General features: G+C 28.1%; 1 protein-coding gene across 2 annotated transcripts in view; it reads left to right on the top strand.

The window, feature by feature from the left end:
* Positions 1 to 15542, top strand: part of LOC136977438 (WASH complex subunit 1-like) — a 34735-nt gene that overhangs the window by 4074 nt on the left and 15119 nt on the right. For both annotated transcript variants that reach the window (XM_067272927.1, XM_067272928.1), the window contains exons 2-3: positions 3345 to 3600; positions 13632 to 13915. In XM_067272927.1, the coding sequence (XP_067129028.1) occupies positions 3367 to 3600; positions 13632 to 13915 (518 nt within the window). In that variant the 5' untranslated portion in view covers positions 3345 to 3366. The remainder of the gene's footprint in view (positions 1 to 3344; positions 3601 to 13631; positions 13916 to 15542) is intronic.

The raw sequence follows: 15542 nt of genomic DNA, 5'->3' as shown, positions 1-15542 counted from the left end.
ATAACTATATTAACATATAATTTATAATGTAGTTAGGATATGTTAGCCATAATTCTCTATTATTAAATAATTTAAAAATTGTTTATTAAAGAGTCATTTCAATACAGCAAATTTATTAAATAGTGAAGAAAAATTTTGAATTCATTATAATCGTCATTTAATTAATAATCATAAAATCGTAGTTAAAATATTAATGATTCACAATCTTAGGAAATTTTAGTACTTTAAGAAACTGGAAAAAGAATTGTCAAGACAGTGGCGTAGCGAACATAACTGGCGCCTGGTGCACGACAGTTTATTGGCACCCCCTCCCCTCCAGAAACACACAGTTTGTCTTGGAGACCATTTGGGCGCCCCTCTACAAGTGGCGCCTGGTGCATGATACACCCCCTTGCACCCCCTCAGTACACCACTGTGTCAAGAGCAGTTTTATCTATGTAATCTTTGTAATCAAGTAGGAACCTTGATTAATATATGAGTATGTAGCTAGTTATATTTGAACATTCTGCAACATGCTGATTGAAATAAATTACTATGTTTTGTTTTGTAAAACTTTAAATTACATTTTATTAGTTTCATCTTAATTAAACAGCATTGAAAATTATTATATATGCATAATCAGTCATATGAACTAGTGTGAGGAGAATGTCTGTGTTTTGCATGTCAAATTTTACCATGTATGTTTCTGAAGGAAATATATTTAAAAATTTCATTTTCATCAGTGCATTAGTACATTTGAATCCAATATGAATTCATGATTTATAAAAATTCATTTTCACCACTTGTCAAAATGTTGAAATTTGTAGGCATAGTTAAAATCACATTTCATCAGAATGTTTCACACTGATGTGAATTTATAATCAGTAACATTCAAATTGCAATGCACTATGAATGTTGCACCTGACTGATCACCATTCATATTTAACAAGTCTAGACTGTTTATGATAAAAAAAAGTTTTTATAAAATGGAGTATTAGTAAAGTCTCTTCTGTGTGGCTTATAGAATTGAGGTTCATTCTCAAAATTTGATTGGTCAGTTTTGATTAAAGTTTGTCATTTTACATAATATGAGATGAAGAAATTAAAAATGTAATAAAAATCAGGGGTTCATGATTATTTTTATTGAGATACAGTGGAGTCAAAGTGACAATATTCAAGGCCACTAGTATATGTTAAAGAATTGAATAATTTATCATGGCATAACTAGAAATTTTAGTCCCTTAAAGAAAATATGATAAAAAGGCTCTCCAATGCTAGGCCCTATCCCCTCTACATTCATGATGATGTACAAATTTAAACAAAATTTTTAAATATTATAAGTACAATCAGAAAAATAAACTGTAAAAACTGTCTAAAATAAATAGTATGTGTTTATTTAAAATTAATCATTCTTAGTCAGAACAAACACAAAAATAATTAATATTTTTCTTACATAAATAAATTTTCATATATATGCTGTTCCATAGAAACAGTGCCCGGAGCCTGGCCCAGACCCTCTTTATTCTTGGGCCTTTAAGAGTTGCTAAGAATTAGATCACTAATAATTTAACATTCCTGATTTTTTGATCATCTATAATTGATGCTCAAATATCTTAATGTAAAAAGCCAGAATCTATCTAAGAAACACGTCGAATCATTGAAAAATTATAACACTAATACTCTAACTCTAGAAAATAAAAGAATTATGTGAAAGTTGGTACCATATTCAAAAATCCAAAATAAATTTGAATTTTTTCATACCAAGTTTCATGAAATTTTTTTGATTGAAAAAAAACTGTTTTGCTGGAAAAGATCCTATTCAAGAATGAAGACCAATTCATACGTTTAAATCTGTGCCAATCAAATAAATTAATTCCTATGAATATTTTTAGGGTCTCATTGTTCATAAAGAAATTTATGTGGAATAAATTTTTAACATTTTGGTTTCTTTAGCTTAGCAGTTTATCTTCAAATTCTATATAATAACTGTGGTACAGTATTTTTCAATCTTGTAAGTAGTGAATACTAGAAAATATCTTTAAATCTCACCAAAATCAATCAATAATATTCAAAACGGCTGTAATAATATTATTATACCGATTTATAGCCCGATGGCATATGGCAGTGGTTGGATTTATTATTATAATGTATTGGGTTTTAGTTTAGTTGTTTGTGAGATAAAGTATTAAAATAATACATTAATTATTTTTAAGCAACTTTATTAACTGACAGAAAATATTTACATAAACAAAACACGAGAACTTGTTTTTCCAGTTTACTTACGTTTTAATTTTCTTTAAAATAATTTTTTTAATTGAAAGATAAATAAGAAAGATAAGAAAGAAAAATAGAAAAATTACATTAATAACAACTCTAATATTTCAATGTTAATCAAAACTGAACTTTTTTCTTTTAAAAACACTTTCATTTCATATTGAAAAAATAGAAAAAAAAAAAAATTAAGAGGATCAATTTATCATATTTCCTATTCCATTTCAATTACAAAGTATGCTTTATAAATAATTTCAATCTTCTTTCTAAGATCCCAAAAGATAACATTTCTTACACTTATTAAGGATTAAGCATCAAAAATCGTAGCCTCTAATAATAGAAAGCCATATCTAGGTCTTTAAATTTAAAAAATAAAAGCTAACAAACTAAGAATTGAGTTGAAGCAGTAGCAATTCAATAATATTGTTGCAAGAGGCCATCTATGACAATCATTTTTTGCACTGTGACAGTGGCATTGCCACTGGAATAAATAAATAAATCTTATGTAATTGCACATGCTTAAAATCTTAAAGAAATGCTCTTGATTACTCAAGTCAGAGAGAGGAATGCTTTATAGACTTTTGCAGATAGCAATGTACATATTTTGGATGAGATGTACATTTTTTGAAAAATATTTTTTAATATCTGGATTGTATAAGAGTGTTGTCTGTCTAGCTACGAGCTATATGCAATGTAGTGCTCAAACAATTTAATCAGTGGGCTAAATTGCCTGCAAATTAAATAGTTTGGGCCCTATTGTTTCAACTTATAAAATAATTGATGTTGAACTATAGAACCTTAAATGTTTCTTAAAGTTTTTTTTAAATCTTTAAGAAGTCTGAAATTGATGCTCACTTATTACAAAGGGAGTCAGATTTTTTTTCTGATTTTGATTATTTATTTTTTACCACTGAAGAAATTTTTTGCTGATGAAATTGTGAAACATCAAAATACAGATTCTCTATTAAGAAATTTCATTTAAATAATTTATTTTATAATTAAAATTAGTTATTCTAGATTTTTAATAACTTTTTAGAGATTATTAAAACTAAAAATTATTATAACTAATACAATATTTTTATATATTAATAAAGGAATGCATAATAAAAAGAAAACATGAAGCCACAAGTATATACTGTTGCTCTTATTCCACCTGATTTGAGAAGAGAAGAAACAATTCTTCATATTGCAGACTCTCTAAATTATTTGCAAAAGGTGACAAACGATGTTTTTTCACGTATAGGGAATAAAGTAGAAGAGTTTAGAAAAAGACTAAATACGTTAAATAATAGAACTTCTGTTGCTCAAGCAAAAATAAATAAAATAAGGGGTAGTAGCAAAGCTATAAAAGTAAGTTATGTTTCATTATGAATTATAATAACATAAAATTTGCAACTTTTATATTCTATTACAATTTATTTATAATAATTACTGTAGTTTTATGAGTAACTCTCAACAGCATATATACTACAGAAAATTTCCAGAACAGAAATATAACCTTTGCATAAATTGCCTCATTGTATACTAGATGCCATTGAAAGTATGGCACTTACCATAGTATGACATAGCATAGAAAGTATCATTTCAAACATTAGAATGTTGTTTTTCTCACACATTTTATTGAAAATGTGATTATAAAATAAGTGAAAAAAAAACACTGAGAGGGAACCTTCTAAACTTCATATGTTGGAAGATACAAATGCCTAATGAATGACACTTTTTTATAATATTGCTTCATTTCTGTTTTATTTGTCAATAATAATAATAATTATTATAATATTTATCTTATCATCAAATTTAAATTATTTCAAACTTATATATATATGTATATGTATGTTTTATATGTACAGTATATGTATGTTTGAAATAATTTATAATTATATTATATTTTATTTTATATTATTATGTATAGATAAGTGTGTGTGTTTGTACAAATCTTAAATAAGTCTCTATAATAAAAAATAACTTATTTTTCTGATTATGAGAGTCCATTTTTCACTCACACTTGTTTAGTACAATTTGTATTTTAACTACAGTAGACCCCCCTATAACATGGTAGATACGTTTCATGTTATATGAATCTGTGTTGTACAAGTCACTTAAATACATGAGCCAATCACAGCCCAGCATGTGTGCAGTTTAGGGGCTACGGCTGTTTGAAATGTTTTCTTCCATAAAATTAATCAATTCTAGACTAATTTGACTTAACATTTCCAAAACACGTATAATTTTTTGGGAATAATCCATATAAACTATGCTATAAACAAAAAATTGTAGGATTACTTACCAAGTGTGCAACGTTTGACGACGCCATTGCTTAAGTTTGTTTTCGTCGTGGAGCAGCTCATCGAACGGCAGATGCGTGTTTTCTTATCAGTGAATTTTTCGCAGAAAAATAACTTAACTTTGGAGACATCATTAATAAAAATATAATTTTTATGGCCGTTGAAAAATAAATGCTTTTTAGTACGTCCAGTGCTCATTTAAACTCAATGGTTTGTACAATATCTGCTATTGGTCCAGATTTGACCAATCCTGTCGCGACACGAGTCGGCAGTGACATTTTACCGTGTTATACGAGTCTCTTTTAGCATGTTATACGGATACAATCGCAATTTTTTCGCTGTGTTATATGAATCCGTGTTATATGAAACCCGTGTTATAGGGGTCTACTGTATTAATTTTCAATTGTGCTTTACAAATTATCCTAAAAGGTAAAGGTAAAAATTTAAACTCATACTGTTATATATCCAAGATTCAATGCAGTTAATCTCAAAGATCTGTCATTTGAACAACACATCATTAGTATTGGTTATATCTGTAGAGGATTTGAAAATCACATTATCTAAAACGAGTGTGTTGTTATTTTTTGGGAGTTTGCATGTAAATATATCTTGTGCAAGCAGCAAAGATGGCTCAAATTGAAGGTTGAATCATATTAAAATTTTAAAACTAGAGAATAATTTTGAAGAGGGGTGTCTTTGGTAAAATCACCGTCTCCTAGTTCTGTTTATTTCTAAATAATTTTCCATCAGTTCTGTTATTTTTCCATTCTTTTAATTCCTCACATTTCCAATAAAAGTTCTTGAAATAGCCATTTTTTTTAGTAGATATTCTAGATATGTACATGCATAATATACACTGGACGACAAAAAAAATAACACACCACGAAGGACTTGTTGGATTTGAATAAAAATTAGTATGTTGCATCATCATAGCTAGATATGTAAATGATTAGCTTTCGGGATCAGGTTCTTGTGTTGTATCACCACCAGAGGGTAGAAAAGTGCTTCTTCTGTCTGGTATAAAGGTGCACGCTGTGATGACTTGTGCATATATCCTGCGCTTGTGTTGATAGTTGTGACTTCGTTGAGTGATAGACATGCCTCTACGACACATTCAACGGCCTTACACTCAGTTAAGTGAGTTTGAGAGAGGTCACATCGTTGGATTGAGAGGAAGAGGATTGTCATACCGCCAGATTGGCCACCATCTGAACCGTTCTGATGGAACTGTTAGGATGTGTTATGTGCAGTGGGTACATAGGGGTACTCATGAATGGCAAACAGGCTCCAGACGCTATCAACAGACCACCAAGCGGGAGGATCATCTCATTGTATGTCAAGCACAGACAGTGTCTACAGCTTCGTCGTCTACCATTCACGCAGCAGTAGCACCTGCGTTACGGAACCATGTATCCAGCCGCATCATTTCCAGGCACTTAGTAGAAGGTGGATTGGTCTCCTAACGCCCAGTATGTGTTCTACCATTAACAGCCACCAACCAATGCCTCCGTCTGCAGTGGTGTCTTGCATGACAATCATGGACAGTTACCGACCGGCAGCGTATTGTCTTCAGCAATGAATCCCACTTTTGTTTGGGGGCTCACGATGGCTGTGTGAGGGTATGGTGGCCCGCTGGTCAAGGCGTCAACCCAGCCTATACTGTAGAGCGGCACATGGGCTCAACCCCCGGTGTTATGGTGTGGGGAGCCGTAACATATGACAGTAGGACACCTCTAGTTGTCATGCGTACTACCCTCACAGCCCAACAATATGTGCAATACATCCTCTGGCCACATGCGTTGCCCCTCATGGCAGGGCTTCCAACAGGCATATTCCAGCAGGATAATGCCCAGCCACATGCCGCAGCAGTCTCCCAAGCATGCCTACATAACATTGCCACACTTCCTTGGCCTGCACGGTCTCCAGATTTATTGTTAATCAAACATGTATGGGACTACCTGGGACGCCAGCTGCAACAGCCACGGGATCTGACACATCTTGAGTCTCAGTTGCATCACGCGTGGACAGATATGCCACAGAACATTATACACAACCTTTATGCCTCCATGCCAAGGCGTATCACAGCTTGTATCCGCGCTAGAGGCGGCCCAACGGGATATTAGTGCCTGCACTGTATTGAACATTACTGCACAATAAAGTATGTTTTTGCTTTATGGTTGCAATCATATACCTGTCTAGCTATGATGATGTCACACACCAATTTTTATTCAAATCCAACAAGTCCTTCATAGTGCGTTATTTTTTTTGTCGTCCAGTGTATAAAATGTTTTTCATATGGTTGAAGTTATTTAAATTTAAAATATATTCAAATTCTATTTCATAAATTTTATTTGAAAATTTAATAACTATTTAAAACTAAAAATTGGAATTGTTTGTAAATAGAATTGTACTATTATAATGAAGTTTAAATAAATGCATAAACACAAACTGATTTAATAAAATCTAAGAAATTTTAGTGTAAAAAGTTGTTTGTGAAGAAAAAATAATAATGATTTAGAAATTGTTTGATAAAAAGTGAGAGTAAATCTATGATTGAAAATTGCTAGAGAAGAAAATTGCTAGAGAAAATTGCTAGAGAAAATTTGCAAAGGTTGGTGAAATATCATGAATTTTAATAGGTATACAAATTCTGTCATTAATGTGTAACATATGACAGACTGAAGAAATTTGTAGAAATAAATGTAATGCATGTTGCAATAATAATATCTGGAATGTTTGTTAATTAATTGAAATATCCAAATCAGTTATGATAAATACAATTGACAGATGATGAATTCACGTGATCAGTGTAATTAAGAGAGGAAATTTGAAAATTCTGATAAAAAAGTAACTTATTTTCCAGAAAATAACTACAAAAATTGCTTTGTTGAAGCACTGTTCACAAAAATAATTTTCAAATAGTATTCTGATAAACAGTTTTGTGGCTTTCAAATTTACAACAATTTCAATAAAATACTTTTACTTTGTTGGCATTGTTATAAATTTGAAATTTTATTCACAGAATGTATGAGAGAGAACAGCATTATTTTAGATAGTGGTGAAAGACTGTTATAGAAAACAAAGATAGTTAAAGATATGCAAAAACAGAAAATTGTGTTAATTTTACTAAATATAAATAACATCTAATGACAGTTTTTCAATTTATATACTGTATATTGAATTCTTGTTCTGTCATTCTTTTAAAATATGCTACTGTTTCTTCATTATTCTTGATGGTAAGAATTATCGGTTAATGTTACCTTAAGTGCCAAGATGGCGGCTCGTCTCTGATTCCAGCAAAGAAATGGTGGGATGCACGTTCTAACCTAACCTATTGTAATAAATTACCATAATTATTAGCAACCAAATTATTAGAATAGGTTAGGTTAGGTTAGAACATGCGTCCCACTGTTTCCTTGCTGGAATCAGAGATGAGTCGCCATCTTGGCACCTAAGGTAACATTAACCAAATTATCTGAAGCTAATCCAAAATGAAATACTGTATTAAATCTAATGCAAATTAAAGAACTGATATTTTCAAATTATAATGAAAATATATGTTACATTCTCATTTTATAAATGATAGTCATTTGTTCTTCAGACTAATAATGTATTTTAGTTTTTTGCAAAAATGATTAACAACAATACATTAGTCAAAATATAAAGTTGTATACTAATTTTTAAGTTAATTGGATTCTTTTTAGGTGCAACTATTTTTTTTAATAAACAGTGTACATTTTTTAAAATAATTTAATATTCAGTTGGAACATAGAAAATTCAACAAATACATATAAAAAATATGAGATAAATACTGTTCAGCTTGTTTGTATAAATATATGATGTATACACAGCATTCAGAATAAAGCAATATTTAGCAGGCAGAGATTTTTCTAGACTCCATTGAGTATGCAATGAGTGAAGAAGAGTTACAAAAAATTAATTAATTAATTTTTTGTAACTCTTCTTCACTCATTGCATACTCAGTGGAGTCTTATATAATTTACTTTTATAATTTTAATTAGTTCATTAGGTCATTAGTTAATTAAGATTAATTAATTAGGTCATTAATTACTCCTTATAAACATTGTAAAAATAATTTCAACTTTTCATAATGTTTATCCACTATAAAAAGTTAACCAAAAGGCATAGAAAAATTATTAAAGAACTCCTTTAAGTTTTTCTAAATACCAAGTTTTAACAGGTTGTTAAATTAAACATTTCAGTACTATAAATTAGTATAGTGTTAGCATAATATAGCAAGTTATAGACTGACTAAAAAATCAGTCTGTAGCTTTTATAAAATAAAGCATCAAATGATAAGTATAGTACATACTTGCCAACTTTTACAATAGGTAATAGCTGGGATGTTTGTAGAAAAATGCTGATTTTTGAATAAAAACACAGACAGTGTAAAAAGCAAAAAAATTCTCTATTAACATTGATATTGCAAACGCTTAAATACCTTTAAATAAACAAAATTTTATGTTATTTCTGCTTATGATATCTTAAAAAGCTATTGCGATAAACACTGTCAAAAGTATGACAATAGCTTTATACTCTTTAACATCACAATTTAAAAAAGGTCAAATATTTTACAGGATATATTATAAATCTAGGTGTAGATTTATGATATGTCCATCTTGATATTGCATGATGAGTGCCTCCTGTTATATGCCTTTGCGCAATGTTTTGCTTTGTTAATAATTTCTTTTGTTACAGTACAATGTACTCATAACAGTTGTTATCAGTCAGCTTATTGACTTTTACTGCAATTATTAAGGACAATGATTTTTCTGATTGTGATTTATTTCCTATCTCTAACTTACTTTTTCTTATCATACTGAATATCTTCCTTTTGTCACACAGCAATGCAGGGGAGGTTCTGCAATGCTGTGTGGCAAAACCATCATCAGCCTTACTATTTTACAAAGAACCATCTAGTTTCTTTTCTTGAGAAAGTTCATACCATACAGCCTGTATATTCTTAAGTGATGAATCAGATGTTTCTTCTTTTTGGACAGAGAAACTGTAGTGCTGCTCAATAATTTGGTATAACTGTAAAAGTAACTCGTTTCCTTCCACTGTGAGTTGGCCATAATTGATTTAACTATCAACATGATGGCACTAAAGTTTTCAGACTTGAAGATGCAATTTATCTTATCTGTCATTTAAAATTATCACGTTTGAACTAAAATTCTCATACATATACCAACATACATATATAAAAATGGAAAAGAACCAAGATTAATATCTTGGTTCTTTCCCAATTGAAGGAATCTGAGAACATCGTTCTGGTTCACTTCAAGTCATTTGTAATAAAATACATACAATGTCTTTGGCATATACATTGGTCCTACTCATTAAATGAAGTGTTTATTTGATAATATCAAATTCTTTAAAAATGCTGAAAAAAGGAATAAGTGGCCTGCTACTGACAGAGCATACAAAATGCTGCTAGTCAGCACCAAATGCTGATGGTTGGCATCTATGATAGTAGCAGCTTAAGTCAAGATATTAGAGAAATTTGATTTTTTTTAAAGTAATGATCAAATAGAATGAATAGAAAAGCACAATGAACATTTAGATAAAATTAATATATAGCATTTCTTATATTCAATAATGAAGTAGAATGGACTGGGAAAAAGTAAATCGGATAGGCATTTAAAATGTTTGTTCTGTTGATGATAAAATCAATAAAAATTTAAGATTTGCAATTTCGTACAGATGTTTAAGTAATAAAGATAATCTACCTAATTCAATAAAGTGTTTACTGGCAAAAATTTAACTACAGATAATTGCTTCTCAGAAATCATAGATTCTATGAAGTAAATTGTACTGATGAAATAATTTTAAACAGAAATAATGATATAATAACTAAAAATCATTAAAAATAATAACTATTTCTTTTTTATTTAAATTCTTGTTTAAAAAAGTACATGTTAATATTATAAGATTCTTTCAAATAGTAATAAATAAAGTTAAAAGTATTGTTAATCATATAACGATTAATGAAAATAAGCTTCTTAATTGAAGTAAGTCTAAAAAAAATACATTTGTTGTTAGAAATAATAATGATTTCTTAAAATTTATTTTTATTTTAAAAAAACTTATTGCATATGATTTCAGTTTTTTAATAACTATTTTATTTTTTTAAAATATTTGCTAATAGAAAACACAAAAATGTTTGACACTTTCCTTCACATTTGTCCTTTTCACATCACAGGAACACAAAATCACATGGTAGAGTCAGCCTTGCTCTGGAGACTCATTTCCATCTCAATATGTTAAATTATTTAAAACATTCCTCTGCTGACAGTATAATATAAAATGCAATTATTGTAAATGGTAAAACTATCAGTTTATACTAACAATATTATCAACTATTACAATATTACAATTATTACAATGTTATCAATCTGTCACTTTTTTGTCTTCATTCTGAATCTCATATTTTTTAAATCATTCAGAAAAGCAAGCTATAATTCCAAACTAATAGGAATTTACAAAAGTATTATCAAATCTAATTTTAATTTGACTTTTAGATGAATCTTACAATCTCTTAACTTCTTAAGAATGATAGCAATATGGTCAATATCCTATCAATGATATAAATCTATTCTATCTCAGCAATTGTTAGATGATTTTACTGTAATTGTGACTCCTGAAGAACAAAGTCAAGGAACATAAATAAAATATTAAGAAATGCATCTTCTCTATTGCATTAATTATTTTTATTATTATTTTTAAATATATTAATGATTATTTTCTCTTTTAGACTATAAAAATTTAATTTTTTTAAAAAAAAGACTGCTGTATGTTTATCCAGAAAGAAAATGTTTTATGATAAATATATATAAAAACTAAATATTCAAACAAGGAATTTTCCATATTACTTTTTCAGAAAATTTTCAAAAATGTTTGCGATTGTTAGCAAAAGTCCCGAAACTTGTCATTAATAAATCTATTTAAGGACTTCTAAGTACAGTATTTGCATAAATATTTAATAGAACAGTCTTTTTAAAGAAATTTGTCTGTTTAAAATGAAGTATTTTTTAAGTCATGAGAATTATTAATATTTGATTAGTCATTAATAATAATTGGCTGTTAACAGTTATAGCTGACTAATTGTTAATAATTGATGATTATTTAACAGATATTTTTAAACTACTCATACAGAAGTAAATCAGTTTTTATTTCTAAATATTTTCAAATCATTTTCCATTTCCAGACAACTTACTCTTTTATACTTGAATTGTCTTAATTTACTCTTCATATGTCAAACTCATATTTTCATAACAAATAATATATGTAGAAACTGGATGAGGATCACTGAAATAACAGAAAACACGCCTTTTTATCCAACAAATGAATTTAATGAGTCAATAATGTTTTGGCCCTCTATTTTAGTTTTATTAAATCATTCAATTTTTTAAGTTATTCTGACCTGTAATTGATGAATATTATCAAACAGAGGTAGAAAACATTATTAATTCATTAAATTTATTTGCTGGATCAAAAGAAAATATACTTTGTTTTCTGTTATTTCTCATATTTTCATTTATTTTCAGCCATAAATGGAAATATTTAGCTATCATACAATTTCTAGCAATTTTAGTTTCATTAACATAAAAATTATTTGCAAAAACAATTTTAATTTTAGCCTGTTTTTCTCTTCAGTGTTTTAAATAATGTTTTATGCATTGTATAACACATTCACTGTAAAAAAAAACTAAAACATTTTTACCATAATAAGATATTTTATAACTTTTTTTTTACCTCTCTGGGAACCAAATCCCCTCTAAGACATGCAACTCTATTGCTTGATTTTCAAACATTTTTAGGAATGCATTATGTCTGAAAAGTGAGCATGTCTGTATATAAATTTAATTATTTATCATAGATTTATTAATGAAAGTATTGATTTAATATTCATTTACATCTATCTTAACATATCATGTGAATAGTCATACCTATATTTTTCATTTTTCCTACTGAATTATTTCATCCTCTGGCTATGAAGGAAAAAATAATGCATAACTGATGTTGTGTTAAGAGAAAAATGTTCTATTTATGCAAATAATGGCTGTAATTTTTGCTACTGTCTAAGACACTGATGATCTTCTTTAGATAGTAGATACTAGAAAACAGATTTGTAACTTTACAACGTTAGCAAGCTATGACTTTTTGGTAAAATTCTCCATCAAAATTAAAGTTATAGAATTTTGTTCTTTAAAAGTTTTTAAAATATGAACTTCCCAATATTATAGGAGGATAAATGCTCTACTTGTTTCATCTTATTCAATGTTTATCACACACATTTTTTTGTTATGGTTTATCAGTATATTTAATATTCTTTTGAAATATTAAAAATTGTACCCAAATTTGTTTTGAAAATGAACTGAAAATAAAAAAAATTTTTTAAGTAAAAATAATTTATTCCAATATAAATAATTTACAAATAATTAACATTCATTAGAGAATGTTTTTAATTTTATATTTTAATAATGTGTTAATTACTTGACCTTCAATCTTTTATATTCGGCTGTAATATCAATTAGTTTTCAGATAAGGATTGACACAGATTTTATGTATTATTAAAAACAAAAATTTTATTAAATTTTTATTTGAAATGTGTTCATTTAGATGTACTTTGATTTTATTGATGTCTAGGTTTAGATGATTCTAAAATCAAATTAATTTTTAATGTGTTTATATCTTTGAATAAATATTTTGCAAGATGCATTGGTTTCTGCTCATTGGCTGAGAGGCCAAGGCAATAACAGTCCATTACAATATATATATATATAAAACTCTCATAGGAACTTCTGTTCAAGCACTTCTTTTAATGCTTGAAATGAAAGAAACATCTGTATAACAAAATGCTGATATAATAAATTAATACTGATAATTATTGATTATGATAACTTGTTTTTAATTGATTGTGATTAATTTCATTAACAGTTCATTTTATTTCTTATATTTATTATTTACAAGATTAAATATTATGAAAAAAGTCTATAGTTATTGTGGCTAACTAAATTTTTAAGTTGTTCTAATAATTGTATAATATAAATTGCCTTTTTTTTGTGTGTGTAGGTATTTTCCAATTATAAATATCCAGCCCCAGATGAATTAGAAGAATATAAAACATTTTTTTCTAATATTGATGAATCATGCAGACTTATTTCGCGGTCAAACATTGATGTGAGATCAAAACACGAAACTCCTGATGAGAAAACAACAAGAGAAAAATCTCAGTTTTATAACGTTCGTATGGAAGAACAAAAAGAGAAAGAAAGATTTGAAGAAGGTCTTGGTCGATTACCACGTCATCTAGAATCTATTTCGACACTTCTGCTTTTTAATATGCCAGAAAATCCGTAAGTTTTTAGAAAATGTTATTGATTGCCGAGATTGAATTAAAAGTTTACAGAAGAACTTTGTTTTATGAAATAATTTGTTCTATAGTTTTATTTGAATTAATATGGCTTTATAAACATAAAAAATATACCATATTTACTCGCATATAAGATGAGGTTTTTATTCATTTCTCACTGCTTCAAAAACCTAGGTCGTCCTATATGCACACACAAAGGATTCTTTGCATTTTTGCAATAATTTTTGTAAACTGTATATTTGCATTTTTTACCAGATGCTCACCCTCTGGTGTTTAAAAACAAAAGTATTTTATCTGGGTCGTTTGAATCCTTGTGTATTGTCAGGAGTAAAAATGAAGGCAGTAAGAAAAGCAAAGCTTTTGAATTGAATTCCAAAATCACACAAAAGCCCAATATAAGTTTTAATCTATTCCCATGTGAAAACAGATGATTATTCAGAAATCAAAATTCAGAGAAACTCATAAGTGTAATGAACAGAGAGTGGATTCGACTGTTAAAAATTGGCATAAAAGGTTTCCGATTGTCCAGTCCGGCCTTAGACGAAGAAATTGTGGTGTCAATATTACAAGATTTTTCCTTAAAGTTTAAAATACCAGTAATTTCTGCGGGTCAATGTGTGCATTTACGCGTATTTGATATTTTGTTTGTGATTAAACGAAATAAGACTAGAATTGTATTAATAAATCTAATTTTTGATCTTTAAAATCACACCTTGTTCTACATGCAAGATTGTCTTATAAGCAAGTAAATATGGTATATGTAAACATAATGGCTATCTTATATCTTAACGAAATAAACGGTGATTGACCAAGTTTTGGAAACGACTACGTCTTTTTTATTTATATAATGGCTATCTTATAATTAAATTGGGATTATTTTAAGAGTTAAAATGTTTATTTTAAGAAGCATATTTCATACAGTCTTAATAGAAAATTTATGCCAAACATAAAAATTCTGAATTGTAAAGCATATGGTTGTAAGCTATATATTATTTTAAAAAATTATATAAAGTGAAGTTGAATTTTTTAATTTGAGTACACAGTATAGAGCATGCTTAAATGTTTCAGTCTGGCTCACTTTCTGCATTTGGTAAAAATGTTTTTTTTTTTTTTTTGTCAAAAAGGTGTACACAAACATTCATAAATGCATTAACAATACTTTAATTTAAATCTATATAATACAAATAAATAAGATTTGTGAGATTGACAGTGTTTCATATTATTGGATTTATACACAAATATTTATGTAATATCCTTATGAGTATATTTTAGCTCTAGTATTGTGGCCCATTTCAGAACAATTTAACCTAATTTTCCTGGGAAAACACTTAAGTTGTATACTTTAAGAATTTAAAACAATTTTTTTTTAAACTATTTAATCTTTAATTATCTCAGCTATGCATTATTTAGGAAATCTTGATTTTTTAGTTTTTTTTTTTTTAAACTAATAATAATCACTTCAATAACATTATTGAAGTGAAGTATATCATAGTGATTTTCTCTCAAAAAAATTATTTACACTTTTTGTGCATATTGTAAAATCTTGTTATTACAACTAAATTAATTTTAATATATACCATATTTTATGGACTATAAGATGCTACGGACTA

The sequence above is a fragment of the Centruroides vittatus genome, unplaced genomic scaffold (assembly GCF_030686945.1).
Source record: "Centruroides vittatus isolate TY-2023 unplaced genomic scaffold, ASM3068694v2 contig_459, whole genome shotgun sequence".
NCBI classification, from domain to species: Eukaryota; Metazoa; Arthropoda; class Arachnida; order Scorpiones; family Buthidae; genus Centruroides; species Centruroides vittatus.
The sequence above is the reverse complement of the archived record's forward strand: the minus strand, read 5'-3'. Positions and strand labels throughout refer to the sequence as shown.